The sequence below is a fragment of the Vipera berus genome (assembly GCF_964194415.1).
Source record: "Vipera berus genome assembly, chromosome: 5".
NCBI classification, from domain to species: domain Eukaryota; kingdom Metazoa; phylum Chordata; class Lepidosauria; order Squamata; family Viperidae; genus Vipera; species Vipera berus.
The window spans coordinates 99,836,876-99,856,015 of NC_138207.1; the positions used below are offsets into that span (position 1 = coordinate 99,836,876).

Genomic DNA, 19,140 nt, shown 5'->3' on the forward strand with positions numbered 1-19,140 from the left:
AGTCTCTTGCAGGCATCCAGTTAGGAAATCCCAACCTAAGCATATATTCATATGAATCAGATAAAAGTTTTGGTGGGATTTCTCAACATCTTTAAAAACTGTAACAAGGTTTTCCCTTTTCTCTAGACAGACACCTCTTGCAGAAAAACTTTCGAATTACACCATGGAGTATCCTGTGTCTCCAAGATTGGCATGGTCAGTGCAGCCCACTATGCTAATGCAATACGGACTAACTGGCTATACCCAACCTTTGTATGTGATCTAAACACCAAACTGCTTGTTCTGCAACTCAGGTTTCCTTTTAAGAATGCATTGAAGATTAGAAATTTGTGATGCTAAGAGCTGCTAATCAGTGCCACGATCTGCCCAGAACAATGGTGGCTGAATGACAAGCACTCTCAAATATTTTATTGCATTCCTGTTGATCAAAGGGTTGGAATCCTGCCTTATAAGATCTCTCTAGACCTAGGCATTCTATGATTTCATGAATGTATTTTTTACAAAGGCCATAAAGACAAAGCTTGTATTGAACCGATGTTTTACAAAATGCCTGAGATCACACTGATATATTAGAATTAAATATACAGTAAGTGTATATGTATCTGTGTGTGTGTGTGTGTGTGTGTGTGTGTGTGTGTGCTTGTGTGGGTTTTTGTGTTTGTGTGTGCAGAGATAGATGATAGATAAATAGATAGATGACTGATAGACAGACAGACAGACAGACAGATAGATAGACAGATAGACAGATGATAGATGATAGATGATTAGATAGATAGACAGACAGACAGACAGACAGATAGATAGATAGATAGATAGACAGATAGACAGATAGACAGATAGACAGATATAGACAGACAGATGATAGATGATAGATCAGTGATGGCAAACCTTTTAGAGACCGAGTGCCCAAACTGCAACCCAAAACCCACTTATGTATCATTGGGTGCCGGATGGGCGTGGCCCTTTGGGTGGGTGTGGCCCATTGGGTGGACATGGCTGCAGTAGTAATGGCAGACTGGGTGGGACTAAAAAGTTAAATCAATCAATTCCAACTTTGTGAGAACTTTTTTTTCCCCGCAAGAAGTTGAAATTCATTGACTAAACCTTTTATTTGCACATGGCAGCAGAGGCCTAAAGCAAAAAGGTTTTATAAAACCCAGCTGAAGGCCTAGGACTGGGGTGACAACATGCGTGCCCACAGAGAGGGCTCTGCGTGCCACCTGTGGCACCCGTGCCATAGATTCGCCATCTCAGCAATAGATGATTAGATGATAGATAGATAGATAGATAGATAGATAGATAGATAGATAGATAGATAGATAGATAGATAGATAGATAGATAGATAGATAGATAGATAGATGGAGAGATTGACAGACAGATAGATGTAGATGATAGATACATAGATACACTATTTAATAGCACTGATCAACATCAATATATATTTAAATATTTCTAAATAGCCAACAGGTTTAAGAGAACTTTCTTCATGCTGGATGCTTTGTTTAAAACAGCCAAAGATGAAAAATATGTACTTTGGGAGAAAAGAAATGAAATGTTGGAATATGGGATTGCACCAACAGAATTGAAAAATCTGGATGTGTGTGTGTATGTGTGCCTGCAAAAACAGACCTGGGACTCAAATCCTGATTCAAAGGGAACATGCCTTCCGCTTCTATTGAAAAATAAGCCAGGCCTTATTTTCTCATTTCACACACAATTTCCATTCTCTTAATCATGAAAGTTAATTATTCAGGATTTTTCTTTTATTAGGAATGTGAGAGGTCAGGTACAGCCAGGGTTAATGGGAATATCATTTATCCCATGCAAATTTAATTCAGGGCAAAATGACTAGGTTTCATATGAAACACAGGTCATAGCCTTTCAGATAATTAGCATATAAGAATAAGGTCATAAAGTTGGGCAAATCTGTGTGATTCAAATACTTCTCTTCTCTGTATTTTCCCTATCTTTGTTCTGTCTCCTACATCTGTCTGCCTGGATTTTTTTTCCAAATAAAATAAATCTGCTCAAAACTTGAGGAATTGTTATAAACATACATAGATTAGAGACAGATAAATAGAGAGAGAGGGATAGACTGGATGGATGGATGGATGGATAGATAGATAGATAGATAGATAGATAGATAGATAGATAGATAGATAGATAGATAGATAGATAGATAGATAGATAGATAATGATAGATAGATAGATGATAGATAGATAGACAGACAGATATTAGATGTTACATAGATAGATAGATGATAGATAGATAGATAGATAGATAGATAGATAGATAGATAGATAGATAGATACCTGTGTCTCTCAACTATCTATCTATCTATCTCCATCCATGCACCCACCCACCAATCCATCCTTCCACACATCCATCCATCCATCCATCAGCTCTATCTATCTATCTGTCTGTCTGTCTGTCTGTCTGTCTGTCTGTCTATCATCTATCTATCTATCTATCTATCAATCTATCTATCTATCTATCATCTCTCTCATTGTCTCTCTCTCTCTGTATCTGTCTGTATCTCTCTCTCTCAAAATGACAACAACCTTCGGCTACATAGCCCTTGTACAACTCTATGTTGCACAAAGATGGTATCAAGAATTTTTTAAAAAAAAAAATAAGTTGAGAGGAATCCTAAAATATATCCACTATAGCTAATGACATTGGACCTTTTTCAGTTACTGTGGCAGCCTGGCTTTTGGGTAGGGATAGATCCCTTCCAAAAACCATTCGAAGGGAGGGGAACTAGAATTTAGACTGACAGCATTTAATTGCATAATCACAAACATTTCTTAAAGATATGCTTTTATTTATAAAAAATTACATCTCGTGTTTCCACTGCTAACAACAATCCCACCAGAGAGATCCCACGCACTTAGAAATCCAAATTCACATTAAAGGCAGTCAAGGGGGGAAAAATATACTCGGTGGATAAATTTAGCTTAAACAGCTCTTTAAAATAGATGTTTAAAACCACAAATCCCTGCACACCCTAGAATTCTAGGTATGTCACAGAAAATGAGCAGTAATTTTCAAATCCTTGTACAAAAAAAAAATGATCTAAATTAGTCTTTTACCCAACTTGCACCTTCCGGAGATGTCAGACTAAACTTCCTGTCATCCAGGGAAGCATCAGCCTGAATTCAGATATATCTCTAGATCTGTTCTGAACCAGCCTGCTACCGGCCTTGCAGAAAGGCAACCCCTGTACAAACGGCAGAGGCTGGAGAGCGTCTGAGGCTGGAAGGCGTCTGCCAAGATTTATTACACAAACAACAGAACAAGAAACAAAACACTGGAACTGTGATCCTCAAACGGAGCGGTTGCTTTCAGCAACCAGCCCTTCCCCAAACACTCCCTTTATTAGAGTTCAGGGCGTGGCCTCCCTGTGCCTCCTTCCGAGGAGTCCCACAGCCTTTCTCTGCTTGTTCCTGCTTGACTGCCTCCTGCGTCGGGCGTCCTTGAACAGGGCCAGCTGTGGGTCATCATCATCCGCACTGTCGGGCTCGCGCAGCTGAGAAGAGGGCCCTGGCTGGGGGCTCTGCGAAGCCTCCAAGCCATCATCAGCAAGTTCGTCTTCAACACCCTCCTCCTCCCCCTCGTCTGAGTCATCCGAGACATCCGAGCCGGCTGCCGGACCCACAGGCTGGCCCTGAATCACAACAAGATCATCCATTCATACAGAATGCTGCTAATGAACGAAACACGAAGCAGAAGAGAGAGGAAAAGAGCCATGGAGTCCTAGTGGACGATCACTGGAGCATGAGCCAGCTGTGTGCAGCAGCAGCCAAAAAAGCCAATACAATCCTGGGTTGTATAAGCAGAAGCATAGAATCAAGAACACGCAAGATATTAGTACCGCTTTATAAACCTTTAGTGAGACCACACCTGGAAAACTGCAGCCAATTTTGGTCACCATATCCCCCCCCCCCAAAATGTTGAGAGTTTAGAAAAAATTCAGAGAAGAGCAACTAAGATGATCCAAGGCCTGGAGACTAAAACATACAAAGAATGGCTGCGGGACTTGGGTTTGGCTAGTCTGGCCAAACTGACTCTCAGCGCTGGAAGTCTGACCTACAATATGGAACCGTCACATTATATTTACTCGTGCTTACCATACAGAGAGTTACGTTTCTCACTTATTTTTCACAAATGATTGTAAGGTCTATCCCCATGCCTTCCTCTTATCCCCAGCTGGTGATTAATATAAGTTTAAGTCATTCATAGCTGGAGCAGAGCTGAAATCATCTTTTCTGCCTTTTTTCCAACACAGTGGAAATTGTTAAGCTCGAACACCCATTATCTTGGGGGAAAGCTAAGGGACTTCGACGTTTGAAGACAAGAGGGACAGAATGAGTACAAGTGTTGTGATTCAGGGTCAGCCTGTGGGTTCGGCAGTTGGGTCGGACGACTCAGAGGAGGAGGAGGGGGGTGTTGAAGAGCTTGCTGAGAATAATATTGAGGCTCCACAGAGCCCTCAGCCAGGCCCCTCCCACCTGGTCACGACGGAGATCCAGCTGTGTGAGCCTGACAGCGTGGATGAAGATGACCCACAACTGGCCCTGTTCAAGGACGCCCGACGCAGGAGACAGTCAATCAGGAGTAAACAGAGGAAGGCAATGGGGCACCTCGGAAGGAGGCAGAGAGAGGCCACGCCCTGAACTGTATAAAGGGGGAATGCGTGGGAGGGCTGGTTTGCTGAAGGCAACCACTTGAAAAGCTCCTGTTTCATGGTTCGTGTTTGCTCTCTTTGCTCTGTGTTTTTATGTTAATAAATTTAGCAGGCTTAGTTCCAGCCTCTTGCCTTCTTGTAAAAGGGGTTGTCCCTGCCTTTTCTGCAGGGCCGGTAGCAGGCTGGTACAGAACAACAAGAAAAGGTCACGCTGGTGTCATTTTGCGCCTACTCAAGGATGGAGACCAAACAAGTTGAAGAGCACTTCAACTCATCAAAGTGGAGAAAGATCCTGAGACAACCTACAGTAGTTTTCCTTCCAGGAAGACTCAATTCATACATCATGTAGGATTTGTTTAGGCTACAGGAAGATCTCGGCCTCATTTGAAATCCTCCAAAGCTCCAGGTTTACTCACACTGTTCTTTCCACTCATGGTCTTCCTTCTCACTGTATTTGATGCATTGGTGGACCTCCTGGAGACTTATGTATAGTTCCTGAGCTCTGAGTTCTTCTTGCTTCCGAATCTGTGCCTCCCCTCTTTGTCTTTCTTCTTCTTCTCTTCTCTAAAAATAAGAGGGGAACATGAAATTTGAGGAAGTGGGTGGGGGAGAATCACATGAAGAAGATACAGTATCTGTCCCAGCTTGGGCGCTTAGGAAAGAAAAACTCTTGATGCCATTCATAACGAAAGGTAGATTTTTTTTTTTACTAAAGCCAAGTGGTTTAGTAAAGCCAAGCATAAGCAAGGCCAGGTCTGAAAGTTTCTGCATAAACTGAGTAACTTTCCCCTTCCTTTCTCTATAGTTATAATTATAGTTGTAGTTACAGTTATATAGTCAATTATAGTTATAATTATATAGTTAGTTATAGTTATAGTTATAGTTATAGTTATAGTTATAGTTATAGTTATAGTTATAGTTATAGTTATAGTTATAGTTATAGTTATAGTTATAGTTATAGTTATAGTTATAGTTATAGTTATAGTTATAGTTATAGTTATAGTTATAGTTATAGTTATAGTTATAGTTATAGTTATAGTTTTGGTTCTAGTTTGTTGTATAGTTCTAGTTGTTATATAGTTACAATTGTAGTTATATAGTTGTTATATACAGTTACATAGTTATAGCTATATAATTATAATTACATAGTTGTTTGTATATATATATATATATGTGTGTGTGTGTGTGTGTGTGTGTGTATGTATATGTATATGTATATGTATATGTATATGTATATGTATATGTATGTGTATGTGTATGTATATGTATATGTATGTATGTATGTATGTATGTATGTATGTATGTATGTCTTCTCGGGTCTTTTCCCGTGTAAGATTGAGAGTGTCTTGGCGACGTTTCGGCGAGGTCCCACTCGTCATCTTCAGGCTGGTGTCTTCGGGTTCAAGACACTAGCCTGAAGATGACAAGTGGGACCTCACCGAAACGTCGCCAAGACACTCTTAATCTTACACAGGAAAAGACCCGAATACGCCAAGACCTATATACCTGTACCCGTGAAAATCTATGAAAACATGTATATATGTCTTGGGCTAGGCTAAAACAGGAAATAAGCTTTGTCCCATGTCTGGGACTAAGCATGGTTAAGCAATGCTTAACAAACATTTAACACATATCTTCCTTGCTTCTCAGCTAAGAGAGAGAGAGAGAGAGAGAGAGAGAGAGAGAGAGAGAGAGAGAGAGAGAGCCTATGGCCTAGGGGTTAAAACAACTGCTTTAGCAAGCCAAAAAAATTTACACACACACACACACATACACACACACACACACACACACACATATTCAAAATTTTATGACTGACAAAGAGTTAAAGGGAGACTAGTATAGCTATTTCAATATATATCAATGAAACCTTGGTTATGGGACTGTTGATGGTCTCTGAGCTTGGATGTTTTCTTGCAGATGTTTCATTAACGTACTAGGTAACATCACCAATGCTGGGAATAGAGTTACTAGCACTGGTAATATGTCCTAATTTGGGTAATGAAATCTGCAAGAAAACAACCAAGCTCAGGGAGCATCAAGGACCCCATAGTTGAACCCTGAGCTACAAATATTACCTTCTATTTATCCAGGCAATTTTTGGGAAGTGTAATATCAAGGAATTAAAAGACGCTTGCTCCTGGGGAGAAAAGCCATGGCAAATCTAGACAGTGCACTAAAAAGCAGAGACATCATCCTGCCAACAAAAGTGCGTATAGTCAAGGCTATGGTCTTCCCGGTTGCAATGTATGGCTGTGAAAGTTGGACCATAAGAAAGGCTGAGTGCCAAAGAATTGAGGCCTTTGAACTATGGTGCTGGAGAAGACTCCTGCGCATCCCTTGGATTGCAAGGTGATCAAACCGGTCAGTCTTAGAGGAGATCAACCCTGACTGCCCTTTTGAAGGCCAGATCCTGAAGCTAAAACTCAAATACTTTGGCCACCTAATGAGAAGGAAGGACTCACTGGAGAAGAGCCTAATGCTGGGAAAGATTGAGGGCAAGAGAAGAAGGGGACGACAGAGAATGAGGTGGCTGGATGGAGTCACTGAAGCAGGAGGCGTGAGCTTAAATGGACTCCAGAAGATGGCAGAGGACAGGAAGGCCTGGAGGAACGTTGTCCATGGGGTCGCGATGGGTCGGACACGACTTCGCAGCTAACAACAACAACAATAAACATGCTACTAAGATTCATCTATTTGTGATAGCTTCTTTACCTTATAGGTATAGTTTGAATTGATGTGCTTCTTTTTGCTCCAAGGACCTAAGTCTCTGATAGGTTGATAGCTTGAGGGTTTCTCCATTACTGCTCTAAATTTTTGAAAAGAATATACCTTAACTCTTTTCACTTTTTCTTTCTTTCTTTTTTCTTTTTGTAAAACTTCTCTACTAATCAGTTACCTGGAAGCAGATCAATTGACATGGTGCAGATTCATAAGCTTCTTGGGAGACAGGGGGAAATCACTTTGATCCATGAACTGATACGATAGCTTGCTTCACTGCACTTTGGCAACAGGAGTATGAAGTCTCTGAGCATTTACTATCCTTCAGAAAGATCTCGGGCAGGTCTCCATGACCTTGAAGATACCAGCCAGTGGCTCCAGTGGCTTGACGGTTCAGAGGCCGAAGCTATTTTTAAAGGAACTGCGTAGTTAAGGCCTATGGGCATTTCTTGGTGAGCAAGGAGGAGAGCTTGCAGAAGTGTTCTTTCAGGGGTAAATAAACAAGGACAGGTGTCTCGGGGTTTCACGAAGATAACTTGCTCAGAGCAGCCCGGAGCTGACAAACTTCAAAACGCTTTTTTGTCCATTGACATTTCAAACATGAGCGCCAGAAAAGAAGCAATTTGCTAATTACGAGCATTTATCATATGTGCAAGGGGATGCAACATTGGCCAGAAATCAAGAGGCTTTGCCAAGAGTGCGAAAAATGGGATAAGGCTAACATTTCTTTTAAGCTGCAGTGGGGCTGCTGCTGATTTAAAAAAAAGGTATTTGTACTAGCTGGGAACTCGGCAGCTTTTTTTTTTTTTTTTAAATCCAGAGAGTTTGGTCCATAAAGACTGCCGTGATTAATAGATCTCTGCAGGGTTTCTGTTTTTTAAGGAAGGGTTTCCATCTCTTAATACTCCAAGCAGTTTATAGGGTGTTTTTTTTTTCTTTTCTTGCTGGATTATAAATGGAGACCCGGCTATGGTTATGAAAGATAAACTTAGTTTGGAGAAATACGGATGAAGATCTTCCTTGCACTTGGAGCAGAGCCCAGAACATCACCTCCCACCTGCAGAGAGCTGCAGAGCTTAGAAATGACATCATCCTTGGAGGAGAGAGAGCTGCAAGCATCTTTATTGACTTTGCTTCTTCACACTTAAAAGCATTCTGTGGGGCAGGGCGCAGCCAAGATTAGGACGGTGCCACAGTGCTCGTGTTCAAACTATTTCTACTTCAAAGCACGTCGTCCTGACCTTGCTGTTCAGGGTTGAAACAAGGCAGCGTGAGCATAAAACAATTTCTATTTCTTTCAGAAAGAACATTGAATAACAAATGTTGGAAGGGACCTTGGAGGTCTTCTAGTCCAACCCCCTGCTCAGGTAGGAAACCCTATACCATTTCAGATAAAGGGTTGTCCAGTCTCTTCTTAAAAGCCTCCGGTGTTGGAGCATTCACAATTTCTGGAGGCAAATGTTGTTCCACTGATTAATTGCTCTAACTGTCAAGGAATTTTCCCTTATTTCTAAGTTGCTTCTCTCCTTGATTAAATTTAAACTTACCGACAAAGAATTAAAGGGAGACTACTATATCTATTTCAAGAGGTTTAGCTCTCATCAGCTAACCATCTTCCATCCGTTGCTTCTTGTCCTGCCTTCGGGTGCTTTGGAGAATAGCTTGACTCCCTCTTCTTGGTGGCCCCCCCTGAGATATTGGTACCCTGCTATCATGTCACCCCTCGTCCTTCTCTTCATTAAACTAGACGTACTCAATTCCAGCAACCTTTCCTTATATGTTTTAGCCTCCAGTCCCCTGATCACCTTTGTTGCTCTTCTCTGTACTCTTTCTAGAGTCTCCTTCAGGCGCTTTGGAGAATAGCTTGACTCCCTCTTCTTCCGGGCAACCCCTGAGATACTGGGAGAGTGCTATCATGTTCCCCCTCGACCTTCTCTTCATTAAACTAGACATACCCAATTCCAGCAACCGTTCTTTATATGTTTTAGTCTCCTGATCATCTTTGTTGCTCTTCTCTGCATATTTCTCTACCCGTTACATTTTTGCAAAAGGTACGGTATTTGTAAATGAGCAACGAAAACTCTTCAGAAAGACAACGTAGCTCTTTTGTTTGTTGCTTTGTTATCAAAAGGCACAAGCATTTCCCTGGCTGAGCGTTATGCCCATTTCGCAGCCACTAAAACAGGTGCAATCTGCCAAGGAGCATAATGAGATCCATCACATCATATAAATGCCTCTGCAGTTTTCCTTATCTTTTGGAAATTGATCGAGCGAATATATGATCGAGTGCCGCGTAACAGAGTGAGCGCCTGTTACTCGTCCCAGCTTCTGCCAACCTAGCAGTTCGAAAGCACGTAAAAATGCAAGTACCAAAATAGGGACCACTCCAGTGGGAAAGTAACAGCGTTCCGTGCGCCTTTGGCGTCTAGTCATGCCGGCCACATGACCATGGAGACGTCCTTGGACAAGTGCTGGCTCTTCGGCTTTGAAACGGAGATGAGCACCGGCCCCTAGAGTGGGAAACGACTAGCATATATATATATGAATGGCTGTACATACCGGCATCTCAGGAAATTCAGATTATTCCATCTCTTACTATTGGGGGTGAGTTACTACCCCCCGTAGATAAGGCTCGCAATTTGGGTGTCCTCTTAGATTCACAGCTCTCCTTAGAAGATCATATAGGAGCTGTGACTAGAGGGGCCTTCGCCCAGGTTCGTCTGGTGCGCCAGTTGCGACCCTATCTGGACCTGGATGCCTTGCGTACAGTCACTCATGCACTTGTGACCTCTCGTTTAGACTACTGCAATGCTCTCTACATGGGGCTGCCCTTGAGGACCACTCAGAAGCTTCAGCTGGTACAGAATGCAGCCGCGCGAGCTCTTTTAGGGGTCTCCCGATACTCCCATGTTACACCTCTGCTCCGTGAGCTGCATTGGCTTCCAGTTGCCTTCCGGGTGAAATTCAAGGTGCTGGTGATGACATACAAAGCCCTACATGGCATGGGTCCGGATTACCTACGGGAGCACCTTCTGCCGGCGTCAACTTCCCTCCGTCCTGTACGCTCCCACAGAGAGGGCCTCCTCAGGGTACCACCGGTCAGAGAATGTCGGCTGGTGACCCCCAGGGGGAGAGCGTTCTCGGTGGGCGCACCAATCCTTTGGAACCGCTTACCGGCTGAACTACGGATGGCCCCCAACCTCCGCTCCTTCCGGCCTGATCTAAAAACTTATCTATTCGAACAAGCCGGCCTGGTCTGATGGATTTGGGGTTTTAACATTGTTTTTAACTAACTTACTACATTGGGCACAATCATTTAACTTTAAATCTTGTATCCTGTATTCTTATTCTTATTGCCCTGTACACCGCCCTGAGTCCTTCGGGAGAAGGGCGGTATATAAATCATATATATATATATATATATATATATATATATATATATATATATATATATATATATATATATATATATATATATATATATATATATATATATATATATATATATATATATATATATATATATATATATATATATATATATATATATATATATATATATATATATATATATATATATATGTGTGTGTGTGTGTGTGTGTGTGTGTGTGTGTGTGTGTGTGTGTGTGTGTGTGTGTGTGTATGTATATGCAGCAGGAGAAAAACTGTTTTTTTGCTTTCCAAAGTTTTTGTTTTGGTTTTCAATCACGAAGCCAGTTTTAATTAAAGCCAAGCAGAAAACTGCATAATGATTGCATGTGTGGGGGGGGGGTGTTGAGGGGTGGGGGAGGCAGGCTTCTTATCAATGCACAGCTTGATTCCGAGCTATTATTTTCCGTGGTTCGACAAAACACGCGGAACACATGTTGAGTGAATCGAGGGAGGTTGATTTTTTATTTTATTTTTTCGCCCTGGTCCTCCTCTGCTTCTTTGTCACATAAAAACTGATTTAATAAATAATCCAAAAGACCCGAAACATCAGGAAAATAACCTTTAAGACACCTCTCATACTTCACTTTTTCAAAAAAGAAAAGAAAAGATGGGAGTAATCGTGGCTTGTTGTCGTTTATGTTTATGCATGTATAAATCTCCGTCTCTATAGGTTCCCTGCTCAAACGGAGAGCATCCATCATATAGTACATATCCCTATAGGGACAAAAGACATAAAGAGAAAATACGGCGGTAATAAAATATGAAACCAAAGGTGGGCGAGAAGAGGAAATAAAGCAAAGTATAAATTACACCCCTTATTGGCTACACCTTTCTTTGTTTTTGTACCCTTGCAAGCTATCCTTGTCTATATTAACCCCCATATGGAAGTTCTGTATGTTGCTTTTTGACGACTTGAGACGTTGCCTTTGGACATTCTCCTTCTTCAACCCAGACTTGCATCCTGCTAACTTAGGTAAGGTAAAGGTCAAGGTTCCCCCGCACATGTGTGCTAGTCGTTTCCGACTCTAGAGGCCGGTGCTCATCTCCGTGTCGAAGCCGAAGAGCCAGCGCTTGTCCGAGGACGTCTCCGTGGTCATGTGGCCGGCATGATTGGATGCCAAAGCCGCACGGAACGCTGTTACCTTCCCACCGTAGCGGTCCCTATTTTTCTACTTGCATTTTTACGTGCTTTCGAACTGCTAGGTTGGCAGAAGCTGGGAAGAGTAATAGGTGCTCACTCTGTTACGAGGCACTCGGGATTCGACCCACCAAACTGCCGACCTTCTGATCGACAAGCTCAGCATCCTAACCCACTGAGCCACTGCGTCCCTTCCTGCTAACTTAGCACAACGCAAAATCCCGATACTTCTTTAGGCCAATGCTGCTGCGTTTGGCGTGTTTCCCCGAATATAAGACCCGGTCTTTTTTGGGGGGGGCCTCCAAAAAAGGGGAGGATCTTTTCCACTCACTTCCTGCACCGACAGCCCCGCCCAGCCGGTCCACTTCTTCTGGGGCTGAAGGAGCAGCTTCATTCTGCAGCTAAGAAAGAATGCAGCTGACTGCAAAAGGCAGCCTGCATTTCGCAATCAGAGGCTTTTTCCGGAAGGCCACTGCAGCTGAGAACCGAGCTATGGATTGAATCCGTAACTCAGTTGTCAGCTGCAGAAGCCTTCCGGAAAGGCCTCTGATTGCAGAATGCAAGCAGGGGATACGGGAGAATAAGTGGGCTGGTGAAGAGGTGGTTGTGGGGTGCATGGGTCAGCTCCACCACCCCTCCACCTCTGCCCTATTTTGATTTTTAGGCATGCACCTCGCCCCAAAACTAGGGCTTAACTTTGGGGTAGGGCTTATATTAGGCCCACCCCCCAAAAAAAAAATAAAGCTAGGGCTTATTTTTAGGGTACGTCTTACTTTCGGGCAAACATGGTATTTCACAAGTCCCAGTTGGAGTGAAGAGAGCTGTTGCAGCAACGTTGAAGTACCATAGGCAAAATCATCCAGTCCTCAACTTCAATAAATCAAAAATCCTAGTTTTGGCTAAAAGAGGTTTTCAATACTCTTGGAGAGTAGAAAGAGAAGCAACCTGGAATTAAGGAGAAACTTCCTGGCAGTGAGGACAATCAACCAGAGGAACAGCTTGACTCCAGAAATCGTGGGTGCTCCATCACTGGAGATTTTTAAGAAGAGACTGGACAGTCACTTGTCTGAGATGGTGTAGGTTCTCCTGCTTGAGCAGGGGGCTGGACTAGAAGACTTGCATGGTCCCTTCCAGCTCTATTCTATTCAAGAATGGCATAACCTAGAACAGGTCAATGTATTTAAATACCAGGGTGGGTTTCCATGCCAGCAGTTCTTGGAAGGGACATCTGGACCACATGATGCCATCAGCCATTAGGTCCTCAAATGTGTTCACAATTTTGTTATATACAGGCTGAGGGCAATTAGTCCCTGAAGCCTTAAAACTTTTTGAGGCTAAAATATTGACATTCTCTTTTGCAGTTGGTATAACAATACTCTTGAACAGTTTTATCTTTGTGATATGGTTGCCATAGACCAGGGGTAGGCAACCTCGGCTCTTTTATGACTCATGAACTTCAACTCCCAGAATTTGAGCTAAAACTCAAATGCTTTGGCCACCTAATGAGAAGGAAGGACTCACTGGAGAAGAGCCTAATGCTGGGAAAGATTGAGGGCAATAGAAGAAGGGGATGACAAAGAATGAGGTGGCTGGATGAAGTCACTAAAGCAGTAGGCGTAAGCTTAAATGGACTCAAGAAGATGGTAGAGGACAGGAAGGCCTGGAGGAACGTTGTCCATAGGGTCGCGATGGGTCAGACACGACTTCGCAGCTAACAACAACAACAATAAACATGCTACTAAGATTCATCTATTTCTGATAGCTTCTTTACCTTATAGGTATAGTTTGAATTGATGTGCTTCTTTTTGCTCCAAGGACCTAAGTCTCTGATAGGTTGATAGCTTGAGGGTTTCTCCATTATTGCTCTAAATTTTTGAAAAATCAACCTTTTCCATCAAGTCTTTGGAGAAAAGGCTTAAGGGATCGTGGTTGTCAGGTTGGATCCTGACAGTTATAATTTTATACTTTCACTTATTAAGTGACTTTGTAGACCTGTAGATGTGCCCTTGTGAGCTTAAGTGGACTGCAGAAGATGGTAGAGGACAGGAAGGCCTGGAGGAATGTTGTCCATGGGGTCGCGATGGGTCAGACACGACTTTGCAGCTAACAACAACAAGATGTACACTAATTTGAGGATCGGAGATGTTACTAATGTCTAGAGAAATGGGCAGCATACAAATGATAGAAATGTTTTTTTTAGGCCCAACTCTTATTTCCATCATCTAGCCTAAACTTTCACTGATAATCATTTGGATTCTCGGTCAACAACACGGCACCATCCACATGAAAGCATACATCTATATTCATGTTCTCAACCAATGCACCTCTAACATCACAAGAAGCATTCCTTGTATATAAGTACACTAAACAACTAGGGAACATCATATATCCTTGTCTTACTTGGTCCTGAATGTGAAACATTTGTGATGCATTCTATTTATTTATTTTTGGTAAGCTTTACTTATTATTCATAACAACCAGGTTTACCTCCATGCATGCTTTATCATACACTTACCATAAATCAACCAATATATAATAACCTCTCCTTCTCACATGCATATATCAAGCTGTCGGAAAGCTGCATAATAAAACTACTCTTGAGTGTACAAGTTCTTCATACAGCTATTCTCTATATAAGATATTCTCTACTATACAAATATGATCAGAGACTGGAGGCTAAAAAATATCAAGAACAGTTGCTAGAACTGGATATGTCTAGTTTAATGAAGAGATGGACCAGGGGTGACATGATAGCGGTGTTCCAATATCTCAAGGGTTGCCACAAAGAAGAGGGAGTCAAGCTATTCTCCAAATCATCTGAAGGCAGGACAAGAAGAAATGGATGGAAACTAATCAAGGAGAGAAACAACATGGAATTAAGGAGAAACTTCCTGACAATGAGAACAATTAATCAGCACAACAACCTGCCTCCATAAGTTGTGAATGCTTCAACACTGGGAGTTTTTAAAAAAAGATTGGACAACCATTTGTCTGAAATGGTATACGGTTTCCTGCCTGAGCAGAGGGTTGGACTAGAAGACCTCCAAGGTTCCTTCCAACTCTGTTATTCTATTCTATTCTATTCTATTCTATTCTATTCTATTCTATTCTATTCTATTGTAGGGTAGGGTAGGGTAGAGTAGAGTAGAGTAGAGTAGAGTAGAGTAGAGTAGAGTAGAGTAGAGTAGAGTAGAGTAGAGTAGAGTAGAGTAAATAGACTGCAAAATAGATTGCAGAATAGTTGACTGGACTAGACTAGACTAGACTAGACTAATAACAGAATAGAATACAGTAGAGTAGAGTAGAGTAGAGTAGAGTAGAGTAGAGTAGAGTAGAGTAGAGTAGAATAGAATAGAATAGAATAGAATAGAATAGAATAGAATAGAATAGAATAGAATAGAATAGAATAGAATAGAATAGAATAGAATAGAAAATAGACTGCAGAATAGAATAGAATGGAACAGAATAGCATTGCAATCTTCTAAGAGATCTACCCATCATACCAAACCCAACATTAGAAGGCAGCATTGTTGAAAAAAAAGCACCCAACCTTTAATTCCTCCTGGATTTTCTCCTCCTCCATCAATTTGACTGCCTTGCGATCTTCTGCCTCTATCTTCCATTTCTCTGCCACTATTCGCGCTTTCTCTTTTGCCATAGCATCTCGGAACTTCTTCGTGATTTCAGCCTCCTTTTGTTTCCTTCCCAAAACCATAAAAGAAAGATGGGCAAAGTAAGGAAGTTTGAGTCGACCTTGAGTTGTTATTTATGAGAAAAATCTAAGGATGCTGGAGAAGAATACTTGGCATTTTTTTTCCAACAACCATCATAACGACGGAATCTCATGGACATACACTGAGGTTCACAGGGGACATTGAGGATTGTTGATAGGGATAACTGAACTATCTATATTCTAAAGCTCTCAATTCATGTCCACTTTTTAAGACACATCAGGGACCATATATATTGAACTGGTTAAACTAATTTCTGTAAAGTATAACGGAACATTATTCTATATTCATTATATTTATATTTTCCTCATGCCGTCACTCTGCTTAACAACTAATTCCTACACGACGGTCAAAATACTAGTAAAGCTATATTACCATGATACTCCTCATCTTTCCTATCACCTATCCTTATCTTCTTATGACTATAACTTGCTGCTTGTATCTTACAATTTATATTGGGGGGGTTTTGTACCTTAGTATGATTTATGTTGTTTGCTTAGCTGGTACTCTATGACTATTACTAACTGTTGCATCTTAGGATTTATGATGAAGTGTTGTATTTCATGATTTATGATGAATGTATTTGATGTTTTATATGATCCAGATTACCACTATTACTTGTATGTACACTGAGAGCTTATGCACTGGAAATAAATTGCTTGTGTGTCCAAACACATTTGGCCAATAAAGAATTCTATTCTATTCTATTCTATTCTATTCTATTCTATTCTATTCTATTCTATTCTATTCTATTCTATTCTATTCTATTCTATTCTATTCTATTCTATTCTATTCCTTATTCTATTCTGTTCTATTCTATTCTATTCTATTCTATTCTATTCTATTCTATTCTATTCTATTCTATTCTATTCTATTCCATTCCATTCCATTCCATTCCATTCCATTCCATATTCTATTCTATTCCATTCCATTCCTTATTCTATTCTATTCTATTCCATTCCATTCCTTATTCTATTCTATTCTATTCTATTCTATTCTATTCTATTCTATTCTATTCTATTCTATTCTATTCTATTCTATTCTATTCCTTATTCTATTATTATTATTATTATTATTATTATTATTATTATTATTATTATTATTATTATTATTATTATTATTATTATTATTATTTAAACTTATATACTGCCCTTCTCCCGTAGGACTCAGGGCGGTTCACAAGGTTTTTAAAACAAAACAATACAACAATTACAAAAATTACAAACAATTAAAACGATTACATTAACCTTGAATACATAAAAATCCCAATTAGAATCCAATTAAAACCCCAATTAATACTCTCAGTCCAGGCCAGAGAGTATTAGCTACCTAACTTTTTAAAAATTGCAACTGTCTTCTTTGATACAAAGATAATTTTTAGGGTTGTGCTTCATTATCATTCCTAGCTGAACCATTGCTACTCCTGTTGTTTCCCATATTATTACTGAGAGTGAGATAAGCATGTAAACAGCACAGTGGGATCTATACAGAGCTCTAAAAAGTTATGCACAATTTCCTTATTCTATTCTATTCTATTCCACTCCATTCCATTCCATTCCATTCCATTCCATTTCATTCCTTATTCTATTCTATTCTATTCTATTCTATTCTATTCTATTCTATTCTGTTCTGTTCTGTTCTATTCTATTCTATTCTATTCTATTCTATTCTATTCTATTCTATTCTATTCTATTATTCTATTCTATTCTATTCTATTCTATTCTATTCTATTCTATTCTATTCTATTCTATTCTATTCTATTCTATTCTATTCTATTCTATTCTATTCTATTCCATTCCATTCCATTCCATTCCATTCCATACCAAACAGGTCTACTTATTATTCTTATGCCATTTTAGATTTAAGATAGAAACGTAAGAGAGATAATTTAAGAGAGAGACTAGAAGTTCTGAAGAGTTTTAAGGCATTCAGGATAAAGTTAAAATTTTTACCCAATGGAATCCCTGGTGACTTCACGGACATGTCCATGTTCAAGATAGCTTGCGGCTGGCTTCATCTGAGAACGCCTTTTGACTTTCCAGTCTAAACTGCGGCCCTTGAGATTCTCTGATGGTCTCCACCCAAATGCTAACCATGTCTGACCCAGCTTAGTTTCTGAGCCCAGGTGAGATGCAACTTCCAGCAGAGATTTGGAGTGTTCAGAAATGAGTATAATTTTCAAAGGCGACATTATCCAACAAGATTCCAAAGGAATCCTCCTTCAGTAGCGTTTTTCATAGCAGTATCTAGAAGTGATTTCTTTGCAGACACTCACCACAGTTCTTCTGCTTCCTTCTGGGCCTGCTGTCTGGCTCGTTCTGCAAGAAGATCGTCTGAGACCTGTTTATATGACTTGTCTCCGGGGGCTTCTCCCATAATCCAAACCCAGACCTCGCCGTCAGCTCCCTGAAGCCACTGGACGTGTTTCCTGTGACCTGGAATAGCCATCCACAACACTTTGTCAGAAGGAGAAAGTCTCAGAGCCATCAATCAAACAACGCAAGTCTTGAAATACAAAGGAGAATTAAGCACTGGAATTGTTCAAGATCGTGAAAGAACGGTGCCTGCAAAGCCTTCTTCTGAAGTTTTTTTGCAAAGCAACATGGCCACTTGCTTCTAGAAAAATGAGCAGAGAGAATAGTATTGTATAGTGCAGTGTAGTGTAGTGTAGGATAGGGTAGGATAGGATACGATATGATAGGATACGATAGGATAAACCAGAACAGAACAGAACAGAATCATGAAAATTAAAATGCAATGTGAGCATTTTGCACATAATCAAATCAATCAATCAATCAATAACCCTAGATGTACGTATTGGCTAAGGATTATGAAAATTAAAATGCGATGTGAGCAACTTGTACATAATCAATCAGTCAATCACCCTAGATGTATTGGCTAAGGATTATGAAAATTAAAATGCAATGTGAGCAACCTGACCCTAGATGTATTGGCTAAGGATTATATGAGAATTAAAAGCCAATGTGAGTAACTTGTACATAATCAATCAATGAATCAATCCATGACCCTAGATGTATTGGCTAAGGTTTATGAGAACTAAAATCCAAGGTGAACAACTTGTACATAATCAATCAATCAATCAATCAATGACCCTGGATAAATTGGCTGAGGATTGCGAGAATTAAAATCCAAGGTACGCAACTTGTACATAATCAATCAATCAATCAATGACCCTGGATATATTGGCAGAGAATTATGAAAATTAAAACCCAACATGAGGAACAAAGGCTCTTGGTTACTTCTCTGATGCCTTTTTCCAAGAATAACATCACGGTAACTCAAGGTTGTTTTTTTTTCCTCCAGCTATTATTCATTTGTATTTATTCAGCTTTTGGCTTCCTTTTTCATACATTTAAGATTCATTAGCTCTCATCTCTGATGAGACGTATTCGTGGACTTGTAAGCCGT

At 40.5% G+C, this 19,140-nt stretch overlaps 1 protein-coding gene across 1 annotated transcript in view; it reads right to left on the reverse strand.

Moving 5' to 3' along the window:
• The window catches only part of SH2D4B (SH2 domain containing 4B), an 84,414-nt gene that overhangs the window by 45,331 nt on the left and 19,943 nt on the right, over positions 1–19,140 (reverse strand). The window contains exons 2-4 of the mRNA XM_081329745.1: positions 17,987–18,146; positions 15,531–15,681; positions 5,106–5,253 (exon numbers count right to left, since the gene is read on the reverse strand). Coding sequence (XP_081185871.1) covers positions 5,106–5,253; positions 15,531–15,681; positions 17,987–18,146 — 459 coding nt within the window. The remainder of the gene's footprint in view (positions 1–5,105; positions 5,254–15,530; positions 15,682–17,986; positions 18,147–19,140) is intronic.